This window comes from Theropithecus gelada, chromosome 2, assembly GCF_003255815.1.
Source record: "Theropithecus gelada isolate Dixy chromosome 2, Tgel_1.0, whole genome shotgun sequence".
NCBI classification, from domain to species: domain Eukaryota; kingdom Metazoa; phylum Chordata; class Mammalia; order Primates; family Cercopithecidae; genus Theropithecus; species Theropithecus gelada.
Window position 1 is genome coordinate 100,091,332 of NC_037669.1, and position 17,510 is coordinate 100,108,841.

Sequence of the window (17,510 nt, forward strand, 5' to 3'; positions counted from 1 at the left end):
AATTAAGATTTAGATGTTGAGCTTAAACGCTTTCTTAATTGGTGGCTGCTTTTGGGCCAACTCTGGTGGTAACAGTTTTTACTCTCTGTAGGAAGGTTGTTTCCTAGGGTCTAAAGAGCTGTCCATCTTTAGACTAACAGTTAAACTTACAGGGAGATTAAGTAATTCTGTGGGTAAGTTTAAAGCCGAACTAAGATTCTATCTTGGACAACCAGCTATCAACAGGCTTGGTAGGCTTGTCACCGCTACTCATGAATCTTCCCGCTATTTTGCCACATAGGTGAGTGTGCTTTTTCAGCTGTTCTTGGGTAGCTCATCTGGTTTCAGGGGACTTGGCTAAAGTTCTCTGTGTATAGTTATTTCTAGTTAATACATTATGCAGAAGGTATAAGGGCTTGTCTTTGCTTTTTAGTGCTTGATACAGTTCTTTTATCTTTCCCTTACAGTACTTTGTCTATTGTGCCAGGATAAACATTTCTATCGCCTACACTTTTGTCTAAGGTAAATGGTTTGATTAAGATAGTTTGATAATATTTTTAGCAAGGTTTGGGGCTAGAGTTGGCTCAAAGTGATCAGGTCATGATGAAATCTTCTGGGTATAAGCCGGATGTTTTGGGTTAAGCTACATTTTGGTTTGTCCAAGTGCAATTTCCAGTACACTTACCATGTTACAACTTATTTCCTCTATACCTGCATAGAAAGTTATTAGTAATAGTGATTTCTAGAGTAACATTTGAGGAGGGTGACCGGCGGTGTGTGTGTGCTTCATGGCCTTATTCAACCAAGCACTCTGCTCTTGGTTTACCGCTAAATCCACCCCCCAGTCAAATCCAACAGACCATAAGACCATGGAGGAAGGATACTTTTTGGGGGTTCTGATGCGGGAGCTATAGAAGGAAAGGCTGCAGAATGGAGGTACCATAACAGTGAAAGCAATGAACATTAAGACAGAGATGACATTTACCATCAAATCCTTGGTGGTGCCTTTCCTTTCCTTAGTCCTGTTTGTTGAGGAGCCTTGGAGAATGAAGTTGCGGTTAAATGTTTTAATGGTCGTCACTGAAGATGTCTCAATTTTTTCAGCTAAAAGGAAATAAATGGGAAAAAATGTTACCCAGAAGATGGACTGATTGTTAAGGAAAAAACAAGGTGGCCAGATTACTCAGACTTTTGTTCTAGACTTGGAATCTCATTCCTGTACTGTGTTTGACTATGGAATCTTTTTGTTTTGTTTATTTTTATGATGGACAAATAAGTTAGGGCATCATTGATAACTTTCTGGGAAATGATAGCTCAGAGATAACCCAGTACAGTTCATAAATACTTATGTGCAGTCCTGAAATAGAAAAGTTTCTAAAACTTGCAAATTTTTACAACTTTGGAGCCAAAAGAATCTGATTATAAAACCTGACCTGAACTGATATAAAACCTGAGGCCATTTAATGTCCTTGTCCATCTCATGGAGTGCAAATGTTCTTGTGCTCTGCTGTAAGGATATTAATGTGTTTGATTTTCAGATGCTGCCTAGATGCCACAGGGGGTGTTAAGAAATATACAGCACATGTACTATATTACCTTTCTAATGCTCAAGAAATTATGAAGCACATGTGGACCCAGGGGTTTCAAATAAAGGACTGTGATTCTGTGATAAATTTTAACTGCATACAGTTTTGTAGATTATAAACATTCAATAAATGTTTGTGAAATGATCAATAGCAGAACCAAGGCTCAAATGTACATCTTTGGCTTTCTACTCCTCTAATTTGTAAATCTGAATTTCTAGTTTGGCATCACCCTTTTGTGGCTTCTGAACCCAGGGCATTTTTTGAAAATGTCCATTAGATAAAGGCAACATGACTGGCATTGCCAGAATCCTTTCTAGGTTGGACACTGTGGCAGATACCTTTGGTGTTCTGTTCACTTCTCTCTGACAGTCACCATTCTAGCACATTCCAATAGATACTACAGCAAGTACCACCACTCTGTCTTGGCTCATGCATGGGGCAGGTCAGAAGTACCAGGGAGTTAATGCCCCCAGAAGTAACTCTCAGCCAGAGATGGATGGGAGTTTTAGGACAAATATCCCATCTCCCTGCCTTTTGGGCAGAAAACTCTGAGATGCAGCCAGCATTGTCTCCCAGAGGTCACCAGGAGGACTTAGCCTTATTTGCCCAAAGAAATAACTCCTAATTCAAGTACCCTGTATTGATTGACTTAATTTCTTTCTCTGAATCATTTCTCTTCTTCTCTAGCAGTGCACCTTCCAAACAAGCTACTTCCACTCCTATCCTTGTCCCAGGGTTTGCTTCTGGGGGGACCCAAATCAAGATAGATAAGAGCAATTCTGTGTGAGAACACTCCATTAGATCTAATTCTCAAACTCAGGTCTCTGTGTTATCCAAAGTAAATGATTCAGGCTTAATTTTTTGGTAGCTTTGTGGTTTTAATTTAGCATACCTTTCACTGGTGGAGCAGGCAGTTTCCTCCTTTGCTGCCTTGATGTATCTATGGTTTGTACCTACAAACAGAATACAATGAGCAATATACCTTTGCATAGCCAAATATATTTTATCTTCTAAATTTTCCAAGCCATGTAACATTCCAACAGAGGGAGAAAGGGACAAACACACCTGGGTCCTTTGCTTCTGATCCCGTCTTCTTGTGAGGCGCACACATGGTGCTATGTTTAATCCTGCAATGGTCAAGGCTGAAATCCGGCTCTCGATATCAGAAATCTTAAAGCAACAGAAAAACAGGATTGGCAGGGAGAAAATACAGAAGGGGAAAATATTTCTTAAAAGTGTTAAGAATTTATTTTTTTATTTTTTATTTTTTTTAAATTTATTATTATTATACTGTAAGTTGTAGGGTACATGTGCATAACGTGCAGGTTTGTTACATATGTATACTTGTGCCTTGTTGGTGTGATAAAGACAAATCTGCTTTGATATATGCTCATTCATTCATTCAACTTCTACCAAACACTTCTCTATCTAGTGTGTAGCAAGAAAATAAAACACAGGCCTTTCTGTATAAATTTAAATTTCTAGTTTGTTAGCTCTAGAGCATGTCAACAACCCCGTCAGAGTATGCCTAGGGATAAATGAAAGCCTGGGGGCATGATGGGGACCCTGGCCCAGGGCCACCTGGCTCAGCATGGGGGTAAGGAGTGGTCAGAAAGTCATAGGATTTATATGTCCTGTCATAGTCATTTATATGTCCTGCTTTCTTCTTCCATAACTTCGTGAATCCAAAACCACAGCACCAGGTTTTAGAAGGGAGGCCTGGCAGCCCCTGGTTCAAGTCCATCTCCTCCATTAAGAAGCCAACCAGCCTTGAGAAACTCATCCCCTCTCTGGGCATCATTTTCCTAATTTGCAACATGGGAAGGTCAGGAGAGAGCTCAGATTTTCTTCCAGCAGAGTCTGAATGCAGAAATGGAAAGTAAGAACCCACTTAGTGCCCAGGGAGAACCCTGGTCCTCCCCTGTCTCCAGAAATGAAGATATTGTCCCTGCTCTTAGAAAAGGGCATTATTATGTGCCAGGAACCATGCTTAGTGTTTTAAATACATGAACTCATTCATGTCTCAAAATAATTCTGTGAAATAAGTACCATTATCTTGGTTTCACAGATAAGGAAATGGTGGCTCAAAGGGATAAGCGATATACCCATCATCTCACAGCCAATCTGGGCAGTGCATGGAATTCATGTCAGTGGCCATGCTATTATCACATTGCCACAGTCTCAGAGGATGTGCCAACACCTGGTATGGGGGACACTGGAAAAGGCAGGGAAGGGCTAGCAGAGTCAAGGGAAGAGGTCAAGATTCTGCTGAGATGGTACATTCTGAGTGTTGTTAGGAAATCAAACAATAAGCTGATGGTAGACCCCAGCCAATGTGTGTGTGTGCTCCACACATGAGGTTTCCATTGCCTCCCAGCCCTCCGCATTTCAGTGCTACTCAAGACAAATTTGAATTCTGCTGTCATTTACCGAGGGCTTCTTTGAACAAAGTCTACTGTGATAGGAGCTATAGGAGGTACACAGAAAGACTGAAGGGTCAGCAAATTTGGGAGATGTGTCCCCTACCCCTGAGGGGTGGCAGTCATGGTCAGAAAAGGAGGAGGAGGTAGGTGAAGGCCAAGTCTGTGGCATCTGGTAAGAGAATACAAGCTACCCAGTAGCCAGCCCCAGAAGGTGCCACTTGAGTCCTGCCCTTCCTGGTCCCCAGATGCCTTTCTGTTCTTAATCTTCAAATTTCAGATTAAGAATTGCATTCTTTTGGTTTGTGAACCAATAAATTGCAGAAGCCTCTGAGAAAAGTTGCAGGCTAAGCTTTTACCAGTCATAAGCAACTGGTGTGGATTAGATGCTCACATTCTTCCCCGGAAGCAGTTTTGATGGAGAGCCTTGCTCAGAGGGCCCTAAGAAAGACAAGGTCAATGGGAAAGCAAACTGCTGACCTCTTCATTTGTGGACTGTCAGATTCTGGAATAAGAAAGGGTTATTTTTTTCAAGTTTTAGTCCATAGGACAAAGAACAAAGAAAGAAGAGGCTACTGAGGGCTGATTTTGCCTGTATGTTATCTCTGTATATAATTAATGTCCCACTTCAATTATGTCTCTATATAATTATGTCCCACTTCTAGAACTGCATGTCCAAGGAGCTATACATTTGCTAGAAGGGGATGACCAGTTCAGCTCTGAGTTTCCTGGAAGCCAAAGCCAAGAGCTCCATGTCCACAAGATCAAAGACCAAGTACTCAGAAGAACAGCTTTTCCTGATACTAAGAGTTAAGCGTTCTCCAGGAATCCTCATAGAGACAACCTTGCATGATGCAGTGGACAGCACCCTTAGCATGCTCTGCAAGGGTCATTCTGCAGTCTCTTTCAGCACTGGACAACAGCACTCTGTCTCAAAGGTAGACCCTAAGTTGATAGCATCCTTAGAAACTGTCCTAATATTACGAAGAACACAATTTAGCATATGTACCCTCCTCAGTGAGGACCCTCCTACCATCCTGCAAGAAATTCTCTGTGAGACTAGACTTTGGATGAGAACAGACAACAGGAAGTTGGAGGCTTCATTCTCTGGCACCAGTTAGCCTGGTGGGGAGAATTTCTGCATACCTGGAGGTGCAGTTGAGATAATCCACAAAGCTGAAGGCAGGGTCAACAACCTCCCATGCAAGTTAAGGACACCTAGGCAAGTGCATGTATGCCTGAGGGCAGGACCAACACATTTCCCAGGAAACCACACAGCACAGACTGGATAAGAATGTGGGTTGTTTGCATAAAAACCCTAGAAGAAAATCTAGGCAATACCATTCAGGACATAGGCCTGGGCAAGGATTTCATGTCTAAAACACCAAAAGCAATGGCAACAAAAGCCAAAATTGACAAATGGGATCTAATTAAACTAAAGAGCTTCTGCACAGCAAAAGAAACTACCATCAGAGTGAACAGGCAACCTACAGAATGGGAGAAAATTTTTGCAATCTACTCATCTGACAAAGGGCTAATATCCAGAACCTACAAAGAACTCAAACAAACTTACAAGAAAAAAACAACCCCATCAAAAAGTGGGCGAAGGATATGAACAGACACTTCTCAAAAGAAGACATTTATGCAGCCAACAGACACATGAAAGAATGCTCATCATCACTGGCCATCAGAGAAATGCAAATCAAAACCACAGGAGATACATCTCACACCAGTTAGAATGGCAATCATTAAAAAGTCAGGAAACAACAGGTGCGGGAGAGGATGTGGAGAAATAGAAACACTTTTATACTGTTGGTGGGACTGTAAACTAGTTCAACCATTGTGGAAGACAGTGTGGCGATTCCTCAAGGATCTAGAACTAGAAATACCATTTGACCCAGCCATCCCATTACTGGGGATATACCCAAAGGATTATAAATCATGCTGCTATAAAGACACATGCACAAGTATGTTTATTGCAGCACTATTCACAATAGCAAAGCCTTGGAACCAACCCAACTGTCCATCAATGATAGACTGGATTAAGAAAATGTGGCACATATACACCATGGAATACTGTGCAGCCATAAAAAAGGATGAGTTCATGTCCTTTGTAGGCACATGGATGAAGCTGGAAACCATCATTCTCAGCAAACTATCGCAAGGACAAAAAACCAAACACCACATGTTCTCACTCATAGGTGGGAATTGAACAATGAGAACACTTGGATGTAGTAAGGGGAACATCACACACTGGGGCCTGTTGGGGGTAGGGAGCTGGGGGAGGGATAGCATTAGGAGATACACCTAATGTAAATGACAAGTTAATGGGGGCAATGCACCAACATGGCACATGTATACGTATGTAACAAATCTGCATGTTGTGCACATGTACCCTAGAACTTAAAGTAAAATAATAATTAAAAAAAAAAAAATGTGGGCTGTTTGGCGCAGTGGGTCACACCTGTAATCCCAGCACTTTGGGAGGCCAAGGCTGGTGGATCACTTAAGGTCAGGAGTTTGAGACCAGCCTGACCCATATGGTGAAACCCTGTCTCTACTAAAAATACAAAAATCAGCCGGACGTGGTGGTGCATGCCTGTAGTCCCAGCTACTCGGGAGGCTGAGGCAGGAGAATCACTTGAACCCAGGAGGCGGAAGTTGCAGTGAGCCGAGATCATGCCATTGCACTCCAGCCTGGGTGACAGAGTGAGATTCCGTCTCAAAAGAAGAAAAATAGAGTGTGGGCTATGAGGTCACAAAATTTGGGTTAAAATCCAGGTTTTATCACTTTCTAGGTATTTGACCTTGGATAAGTTTCCTCAGATATAAAAGGAGAATAGTAACAGTAGCTACCTTGTGGGGTTGCTGAAAAAATAAATACAATAATGTGGTAAAGCATTAAGGACAAATACCTGGTACAAAATAACGCTCACAGAATATTGGGGATTATTGATAATATTATTGTAATATTTAAAAATAAATGAAAAATTAAGAGGCATACATTTAAACACATGGAAAATGGACATTTGGAACTCCAGAGTTTTCTGCCATAACAGTCTAGAAAAATGTGGAACGGGGAATAACTATCCAATAAAGGGGGAATAATTATCCAATAAAATCCTCCCAAACACCTGTAAATATTACTTCCTGTAAAATCATTCAAGAAGTATTTGCTACACAATGTAACAGAAAACAAGTGATTTGATTCTAGTTTATATAACTTTGACAATAAATTGATTAAGTCTTGGGTGAAATTTATGGAAAATAATTTTTTTTTGGAGAATTGCTCTTCAGCCATTCTTAGTGGTAATGGTCAACAGGGCCATCTATCTGATGAGCTCATTTCTAGTTCACAGCATTGAACCATCCACAGAATGGAGAATTGTGCCCTTTCATTCTCTAGAGTGGCTGATGATGTCAGGAGTTGTAATTTTGACTCAATAAAGTATTTACTTTTAAAATAATTATCGCCTGAGATTGTCATCTTCTCTGTGAAATGAAAATAAAATCTCAGGGCCCCCAATTCACTATGCCAAAAGGGAGAAGTTTGGAGGCTGAGTCACAACCCCTCCTCCCTGCCCCCCAAAACTGGCTTTCCTTTTGTTCCTAAACTGATAGCTACAGATAGAAGGCCACATGTCTTCACAGCTTCCGTCACCCTGACAATGGAAATTAACAGCTTATCTTCATGGGTACAGGACAAGAGGAGACTAGAAATTGTCCCCTCACTCACCTGAAAATGAATGCGTATTTGACTGCTTCCTCTACTCTCTGTTTACTTTTACTCTATCTTATGTAAAGCACAGATTTACTGAGTGCAAGATGAATACATAATTGACCATTCCCTTTACCCCTCCTTTTCATGTGCAATGGGCAGATTCACAAGAATGTCACCAAACCCTCCCTCTTTCCCTCCATCCCTTTCCGCTCCTGCCCACTTTTCCCCTTTAAATATTGAAACCCTCAAAATCCTGTTTGGAAAAAGTACGAGCCACAGATCCTACTGTGGTTTCTCTTTTTTTTTTTCTGGGTGCATCCTCAATCTTGGCCAAAAACAAAACAACAACAACAAAACACCCTCTAAAATGACAGAGACTCACTTCAGTCAGTTTCTTTGATTTATGTCTCTATCCAAATATGGTTTCTGTTGACCACAGTTCTCCCAATGATTCAGTTTTAAGATGCAGGATCTATCTCAGTGGCTCACGTCTGTAATCCCAGCACTTTGGGAGGCCAAAGTAGGCGGATTGTCTGAGGTCAGGAGTTCGAGACCAGTCTGGCCAACATGGTTAAACCCCATTGCTACTAAAAATACAAAAAAAAATTTAGCTGGGCATGGTGGCATGCACCTATAACCCCAGTTACTTGGGAGGCTGAGGTGGGGAATTGCTTGAACCAGGGAGGTGCATGTTGCAGTGAGCCGAGATCGTGCCGTTGCACTGCAGTCCAGCCTGGGTGACAGAGCAAGACTCTGTCTCAAAAAAAAAAAAAAAAAAAAAAAAAAAATATCAGCAAACCAGGGGTCTATACTGAGCTTAAGCTGCAGAGACCAGTGTCTCTCAAACTTGAGTAACACATGGAGCCCTTTTAAAGAAAAAAATTGTCATGGGTCCTGAGAATATATCTGCAGACCCCAGTTTGAAAATCAGTGGCTTAATCCATGGGCAATTTTAATTTACAGAGTCAAAGGCTACAGGAATGTCTATGAAAACTTCAAACAGCCATATTCACAAAGTTATAAGACTATGTCAGTCAGTTCTTAAATAGCTGTATCTAAATCCTGCCTCCGCCTCATGAAAAATATTGTCCTGAGAAATGTATGCTTCCAATTTCCTTCATTTATTCATCCCATTTTTATTGTGTGCTATGTCTGTGCCAGGTATTGTGCTAGGCACTGGAGTTTCATGTTAAGCCACACAGTTATAGTTCTATTCTCATAGAGCTTTCAGTCTATAATGGGGAATATTACTTAATATTATTGCTTAATAAGTAATCAACAGTATGATAAGGGTTAGAAAAGGATGGTCTTGGAGTGGAATGGAAACCTGTATAGTAGAGAGACCTATGTATGGGTCAGGAAATTTCTCAAAGAGGAAACTGGTATAAGGTTTAAAGGGCAGTCCAATATATTATTAAGGCTTTAACTTGGGGGAGAAGAGGACTACACTTTTAAAGGGAGAATTTGGTGGAATTCATCTGGAAGGACCATATCCATGCAAACATGCTGGAGATGATGGGAGCTGATAGATACAATGGCTTTAAAGTGATTCTTGTAGAACATGGGGCTTCCTCTTTCACCCTGCAGGACCCATGTGGGCAGAGAGGAGAGTTCTCACCTGGAGTTCAGCATGGTGGACTTGGGCTGCAGCCGTGGCCACCTGGTCCTCCAGATCCGCCAGATGGGTCTCATCAGTGCCGCTGTGGATGCAGCGGGCGGCATCTTCCAGCTCAGTCAGCTGGCTCTCCAGTCCATACACAGTGCCTGCTGCCAGGTAGACCTGTAGAGAGAGTGCTGCATTTGAGTTCAGGTCTGCAGACCTGGGACTGGTTGGGGTCCCTTGAGGGGACCCCAGCAATTCAGAGGAGTAAGAGAGAGAACTGGGCTTAACATGGCAGGGGGAATGTTATTTTTATAACATTTATGAACATTCTTCACACTTAAATGTGTGAGGTCTTGACACCCCTCACTGTCAACCACACCTTCCCTCTCCCACAAACTTTCCTGTACGAAAAAGCATTTTAAAGTTGCTTTTGTTCAAATAGTGCAGAATACATGACATCAGCTATGCAAATTGTGTATTGGTCCAGTGACTATAAAAATGACTATATAGAAGAACCAAAGAGAAAGACTCATGATGGAGTTTTGCCAACACAACTTTTGTTTAGCATTTAGTATTTGAGAAAGAATTCAGAAAACATGAAAGAAGGGAAATAATTTAAAATAATTACAAATTTTGAGTGAATTCTCTCTGATTAATTAGCTTCTGCATGCTTCAGTGAGGTTAAGGGAATTAAATAAACCTGAAGTTTGTAGTTGAAAAATATTTCTTAGAAAATAGTGTGATGTTAAGAGAAGCATGTTGAATCTATTTATCTGTCAATTAGGACAATTTTTGAGAGCTATTAAAAATAAGAGAGCAAGTCTGATAAAGAAATTTAAGAAAAAGAAACATTTTTTACTTACAAGTTTATAAAGTTATTCCCATAAAAGTGAGCAAGGTAAAATCCTTGAAATAACTCAGACTAAGTGGTGTGGGCCAGAGTGAATGAAACACATACGCCCTTTCCCTAATCAATAATGTGATGAAGCAACCAACAACACAAGAAATGAGATGTATCTAAAGAAAGTCATTACTTAAAGAGAAGTTCTTGAGGTTTAATCAACATATATAAAATCCTAAACCTGTAATCACAGCAATTTAGAGTTGATTTGAATGAAACACATGGCCAAGACTTTAACAGTTTCCTGAACTTGGGTTAAGAATACAGAAGAGTTGAAGACAAGTCAAGAGTTCAGGTACACAAGTTATGCTCGTTCCTTCCTTCCCTCCTTCCTTCCTTCCTTCCCTCCCTCCCTCCCCCCTTCCTCCCTTCCTTCCTTCCTTCCTTCCCTCCCTCCCTCCCTCCCTCCCTTCACTTAATGACGCTGTGTTGGTGAGGGAAAGAAGCCTGAGATGTTCCCACTCTGTCAATTCCTTGGCGTGATTCACTCATCTGTTTTAAAACTGGCAATTTTACAAAACATTTCAAGGTGGAGCAAAGGCAGGTACAGGTTTGATGAAAGCAAATTTGTGCACCATCACCAGACATAATTACCTGGGCTGTGGGAGCTTTCAGCACTGATTGGCACAGACGATGTCACATCAGATGATTCACCAGTCATACAGGGGCCATGAATCAAATGTCTGATGGGAATTGCCATACTTCAGTTTATCTTTTGTTTTATATTTCTTTATCATATGTTGAATATGTAATTCTGTTTCATACAGAGAAATTCTGTTTCTAAGAGATCCTCACAATTTAATCATAGCCATTTATTTTTGTTTTTAAACAGGAAATGGTTCTTTGTCAAATGAAAGAAATGATAAATATTTCAAAGGTATTTGAGTGAATAAATTATTCAAATAATGTATCACAAAATTTCTGAAGTTGAAAAACTTCCCTTTAGAGGGTAAAAATATAATTGGGGGTGGGGAAAAGGGGGATAACCAGAGAGAGAGAGAGAGAGATGTTTGAAGTTTATTATACTTTTTTATACTTTCTCCTATCTACACCAAAAAAAGTAAATTTATTTTAATAAGAATTTAAAATACAAATCTACAGTTTTACACAGTAAAACAACATTTGGAGTTATTTAAGTGAAATAATTTAAGCATGGCAATGGTTAAACAGAACTTAACATAACTAAGGTCTTGGAACCTTGATTTTAGCAGAAACATGCAAAACTCAGTCATCACACCCTGGGATGTGCATCAACCTGATTGCTGTTTACATCTTCAACATGTTCATTCCCTAATGTTCCTTTTTTTTTTCCTGCCAAGACAAAGCAAGATGAAAAAGCTCCAAGCCCTCAGCAAGGCCAGAATGTTCATCTTTTACTCTGTGTTCGCTAAAAGCCTACTTTCCTGGCACCAGGAGGAAGAATAGATTTAGTGGTTTGGCACTGATACCGGCTGAACAGGAATTTACAGCCAAAATGATGGTGCCTAAAGGACTGGAGGAGAATGATGATGATGGTGGGGATGATGATGATGTGATGACAGCATTAATTTATAAAGTCAGTGGCTGAGCCAAGGGTTTTATGTGACTTATATATGCTCATAGCAACCCTTGAGGTAGATACTATTGTAATAATTGTGTTCAAGACGAGAATTTTTATGCTCTAGGAAGGTTTAGTGATTTTCTGAGCTCTCTCAGCTGGGGACTGGTGGACCCTAGAAGTGATCTCAGAAGGGCTGAAGCTAGTTCCCTTGCCTTTATCCTCCTTGCCCTATGATGCTGTGATAATCTCAGTTGGAACGTTATACCATTTTGCATTTCAGATTTTAACATAAAGGTACTAGAGTTACTATGGTTACAGATGGATATGATATTGGCTCTGTTGCTGACTTGAAATAACAAAAGGTAACATGCTATATGATGAAAATGTTATTCTAGCTTTATAAAACATAACCCATTTGAAAAATGTTCACTTGGATTTGCTTGGTAAGTTAAGGTCCACTTTTGGTGAGAACTATGGTTACCATGTCTGAGTAATCTATGACCCCTTCAAACTCTAGTCATTGATGCCTATGATTGCATTCACTGGCTCTCAGTTCAACAAGGCTTTCTCAAAGTGGTTCAAGGCGTAAGAATAGGTGTTTCCTTAATGAAACACTTATTTGTGATTAAATTCTCTAGAATAAAGAGTGTTAAACAGATTTCTTTACTGCAGGTCTTCCGAGAGGCTTTAATGTGCTAATATGTATCTCAATTTTCCTAGAAAGAGTATGCAAGCTTCCAAGACTTATTTGACCTTAGAGCATCTTGTTGGACTTGACTTCCATGAAATATACTTTAGGGGACTAATGTATTTCTTTCCTTGCACTCTGAGGGCAGAGAACCACCTGAGTAACCATGATCATCTCCACAAGTTCTAGTGCCACATCCTTTTTGGTGCTGTGAGGGTTGTAGGAGACCTTTGGGAAAGAGGACCAACATCCTCTGCATGGGCCTGGATTCAGTGGCAGAGCTGGGCTCCCTGTAGTGCAGGTCTACTGTGTCTGCTGCCACTGGTTGTATACTCCATGGGCAATGTGGGATGGAGCTAAAAGGGAAGTTGGGTTTGCCCTCCACTCCCTCTGAGGCTTGGGATTATGGGTTACTTACAACCCTGCATACATCCTCAAGGTGGCAGTCCTACTATTCACACCACAGGTCTGAGAATGCTCATGCTAGTCATTCTCTGTTGACCTTCTAGGTCCATTTTCTATCCTTCTTTGTCCTGCCCTGTTTCCTGGGAGGCTGACCTATTTGGACTTCATCACCAGGGCTTCCTGGCTGTCTGGGATTGGTTTGGTCAGTGGAGATACCACTGTCTGGGACTGGTAATAGCTTCCTTTTATTGCTACTATTCCACCCTCAGCGTCCCATAACCTTGCCCACACCTGAGTCCAGCTACACCCCAACAGGTACAGCAGAGCTCTTCACAGCAAGAGTTTAAAATACCTAGAGACCAAGACATTCAGCCCAAGGAATTGAGCCCCCATTGCGTGCTGCTGTGGAGGCTGGGATTAGTCCTAGGTTGTTTCTGCCTTTAGGGGAGACAAGAGCTGATTTCACAGCACTAACACCAGATAGCAGGTGAGAAGTGTCAAAGCTGAGAGACAAGATAATTCTCAAATACCCATGCCCTCTGCTAATTAAGGGGGTTAAGGCAGTTCATGAAAACAGGAGATTGGATATGTAAATGCCGATGTTTCTTTACCTTATGTAGCTCTGAAACCTTCAGAAGTATTTTTATTTATTTTCTTTTTTCCCATTTTGCTCAGGACCCGTTGTGTCCCTCAAGGAAAGAGATGTCACAGTAAAGATGATCTGAGGTCCTGGGGAGATCCTTTCTCTTCCTCCCCATTACAAAAGCCACACAGGCGAAGCTAGTGTAACTGGGCAGAGCTGTGAGTCTTCAGAGGTATTTTTAAAGGTGAACATTCTCAACCAAATGTTCTTTTTCTCCCCCTGAGTCCTGTCCTGCGGTAACCAATGTTCAGAAAGCAAGAATAGTGTCACCGTTTCTATTTCTGACAGTCCCTAGGTTCCCTAGCACAAAGGAGAACAGCGGAGGAGTGCAGGACTGTTCTTTATTCTGAAGACCAACAAAAGCCATGGTTTAATGAGATCAGCTGCGCCCAGAGGACAGTTTAAGAACCACCCTGGCTTCTCCCACTGCTCAGCTGAATTCCATCCGGGAGCAGCAGAGCGAGGCAACCCGCCCGTGGCTCTGTGATCTGTTGAATTAAAGAGACGAAGAAGAGTCATCCTTTCCCTGACTCAAAAGCCCATGAATTCAAAAGAATATAGATGGGGTTTCTTCTGAGGTTAAATTTAAAAAGCTGAAGGATGGGGGAAGGGAAGGAGGAGGAAGAAGGCAGTTAACTCTTTGGGAACAGGAGAGGCATGAGGGGTGCAGAACAGGGGAGCAGTCACCTACAGACTGGGCCTTCCAGCCTTGGTCCCTGCTGGGGCTTCTGACATCTTCAGTCTGTGAGTAAGTGGACATATTTTAAATCGAAACTGTTAATGAACCCAAAGGAAAAAAAAACATAACTTACAATTAAAGGATCTTACAAGATGAAAACTCCAATAAGGCCATTGCATTCTTTTCAACATGCTCCTTGGAGGTAAAAATAAAAGGGCAGGATATCTTTGTTTTAAGTGTGCTATGAAAACTGACCATTTTCATTTAAACCAGATATTTCACACACTGTTTTTCTGATACCATACTTTGTAAAAAATACATTCGTTTGCTAGTGAACCATGTCTTTAACCTTTTCAATTCTGTGTGTCCAGGATCAGGGCCATCTCAGGACTCAGCTATGTTAGAGACACATTTAAAGAACAGAGACCCTGTGCATGAGAAGTCAAGCAGTTCTTTGTAAAAGGGGTTTCGTTCCTCTGGTGTAGTCATACATCAGCTAAACATTCACCAAGTGCTTCCTCTGTGTCAGGCTCTGGGTGGTGGACTGGGGCTAGGCTACAGAAATAAAAGGTGGTAAACCCTGTTCTGCAGGAATTTATATATCTCGTTCCCAATCTGGGGGTGATTTTGCCCTGCCCCAAACCCTTAACATTTGACAATGCCTAGAGACAATTTTGACTGTCACACTGGGAGGGTGCTGCTGCTGGCAGTTAGTGGGTAGAGACCAGGGGTGTGGACAAGTATCCTGTGCACAGGACAGCCCCCACACGAAGAACTGCCTAATCCAAATGTCAATAGTGCCAGCCTAATGGGAGATGGATGAGTGAACAGAAAAGATGGAAAGTGTGAAAAGTGATCAGACAGATACATGCATAGGTTTTATGGGAGCCCAAAGGGAGAGAGTCTTCAACTTTTAAAGTGAAACAAGCATATATATATATGTAATTTTATTCATAGAGATGGGATCTCACCATATTGACCAGGCTGGCCTCAAACTCCTGGCCTCAAGCAGTCCTCCCATCTTGGCCTTCCAAAGTGCTGGGATTACAGGCGTGAGCCACCACACCCAGCCTGCAGTTAAACATTTTTCATTTCTTATTGTTTCAACTTTTATCAAAAAATACTTCAGGCTGGGCACAATGGCTCATGTCTGTAATCCCAGCATGTGGGAGGCCAAGGCAGGAGGATCACTTGAGGTCAGGAGTTTGAGACCAGTCTGGGCAACATAGCAAGACCCCATTGCTGCTTTAAAAAAAACACTCTAATAACAATTCCTGATTTCTGGGAACAGCATTCATTAGAGCACCTCAAAAGCACAGTTGACTTTGCAGGAGCTGGCATTACCTAACTTGATTTGATATCAACTTCATGGCAAGAGCCATGCCAACTACTGATGGTGACTACAGCTTGAGTGTTAATGTCCAAATTTCTCAGTGTCACCCTTGGTCTGGAGTACTGGAAAATTCTTATCCTCAGCTATTTCCTGAAATACTCAGTGATCATGAATATTTACCTGTAAAAATTTATTACACTGTTTATTTCATCACAAATCAGAAGGACTGAAAAATCCATTACTAGCAAATATCCCTATTAGGCCAAACCAAACATCCAACTCCTCAAGGGGCAGTGAGAGCTTTCCTGAACTCTGAAGTTATCACTCACACCCACCCCGCCTCCAGGCCAGGTGCCTCTTACTTGACAGCCAAGAATTTTTCTTCTCTTTGAATGGAAGGGGGAAATTACAAAGTCCTTTAACCTAAACATTGTCATGCTTCGCTAAACAATGAGGATATATTATTAGAAATGCAAAATTGTGTGAACATCATAGAGTGTACCTATGCAAACCTAGATGGTATAACCTCCTACACACCTAGCCTATTGCCCCTAGGCTACTGCATGTTATTGTACTGAATACTGTAGGCAATTGTAACACCATGGTAATTATTTGTGTATCTAAACATAGAAAAGGTACAGTAAAAATACAGCATTATAATCTTATGGGACCACCACTGTTGTATATGTGATCCGCCATTGACCAAAACCTTATTATACAGCACATGACTACAATTATATTTGCGAATACCTTTTAGGTGTACAAACTAAATGGAATTGAATCTGAAGAAAGGTAAATGTAAGCACTGTCTTCTCCTCCCTCCCCCAAGTACATTGATTTTGCCTTCAGAGATGTACAAGTTTCCACAGGGAACCAGCTGACTTGGCTGATGGTCTTTAACCCTTCTAAATGTTGAAACAGATTGTGAGCACCTTCCCCTTCATCCCCTTCCCCCTTTCCAGACATCTGGTAGATCTCACCTTCTTTCCCTGTGACCCTGACTCTGAGGCATGGCTTCCTTCAGGCAGAAAAGGATCTGGCACCAGGGAAAGCCCAGCTACCTAAGTCAGGGTCCTCAGAAGAAGCAACAAGTAAAAACAGGATGAATGAGGCAGATTAGTCTTCTGGGCCACTCTGCCTACACTTCTGTAAAAATGGATGATTTTTTAATAAAGCAAAATCACCAATAGGACTTGTTTTATTTCCTTTCTTTCTCAAGTGTCTTTCTCTTGAAAGCAGCAAATGCATACTTGTTCCAGGATGAGAGAAAGAGCTAAGAGTGTGTGTTATTAAAGTTGGAATCACTTTTAACAACCCATTCTTTAGTGAATTTTAATGGGATCATTTTAGGAATTGGCTGATGACATGCCTTTCAAATACTAATAAGAATAACCAATATTTATATGTACTTTTTTGCAGGCATTATGCTAAATGTTTTATTTCCAAAGAAGAAATGTAATTTTGAATATAGTTGATGTTAGGCATTTTCCTCTTGATTGGCAGATCCACTAGCAGTGGTTGGTTAGCATCCTTATTGGGGAGCATAGGAATTGGGGAGGGGGAAATGATGGCAGTCTGAGGTCTAAATATGGTCAGAAGGTAATACAGTAGAGTCTTACTCAGTTCCCAGAGTGCTTGGACAATTTTGGAGTGGAGTGTGGTAGGCTCAAAAGAAAGACAGTGGGCTTCTTGTTGCTAATGGCACAAGGAGACTTGGGTGATTCATTGGAAACATAAATTACATATGATTGTGTTGGTATCTTTTTTTTTTTTTTTTTTGAGGCAGGGTCTTGCGCTGTTGCCCAGGCTGGAGTGCAGTGGCACCATCTTGGCTCACTGCAACCTTCGCCTCCTGGGTTCAAGCGATTCTCTTGGGTCAGCCTCCCAAATAGCTGGGATTACAGGCGCCTGCCACGACACCCAGTTAATTTTTGTATTTTTGTAGAGACGGGGTTTCACCATGTTGGCCAGGCTAGTCTCAAACTCCCGACCTCAAGTGGTCCGCCTGCCTC

The 17,510-nt window shown here is 41.4% G+C and overlaps 1 protein-coding gene, 1 long non-coding RNA gene and 1 other non-coding gene across 6 annotated transcripts in view; 1 reads left to right on the top strand and 2 right to left on the bottom strand.

The window, feature by feature from the left end:
* Positions 1-17,510, top strand: part of LOC112618544 — a 127,978-nt gene that overhangs the window by 51,382 nt on the left and 59,086 nt on the right. The window lies entirely within an intron of this gene.
* MYRIP (myosin VIIA and Rab interacting protein) overlaps positions 1-17,510 on the bottom strand; it is a 410,104-nt gene that overhangs the window by 7,386 nt on the left and 385,208 nt on the right. For all 4 annotated transcript variants that reach the window (XM_025375656.1, XM_025375655.1, XM_025375654.1 and 1 more), the window contains 4 exons: positions 9,325-9,486; positions 2,631-2,735; positions 2,458-2,518; positions 965-1,083 (listed from right to left, as the gene is read on the bottom strand). In XM_025375656.1, coding sequence (XP_025231441.1) covers positions 965-1,083; positions 2,458-2,518; positions 2,631-2,735; positions 9,325-9,486 — 447 coding nt within the window. The remainder of the gene's footprint in view (positions 1-964; positions 1,084-2,457; positions 2,519-2,630; positions 2,736-9,324; positions 9,487-17,510) is intronic.
* Positions 13,520-13,652, bottom strand: LOC112619916. The gene has a single exon (XR_003118394.1). It is a non-coding gene; the product is annotated as a small nucleolar RNA SNORA64/SNORA10 family (small nucleolar RNA).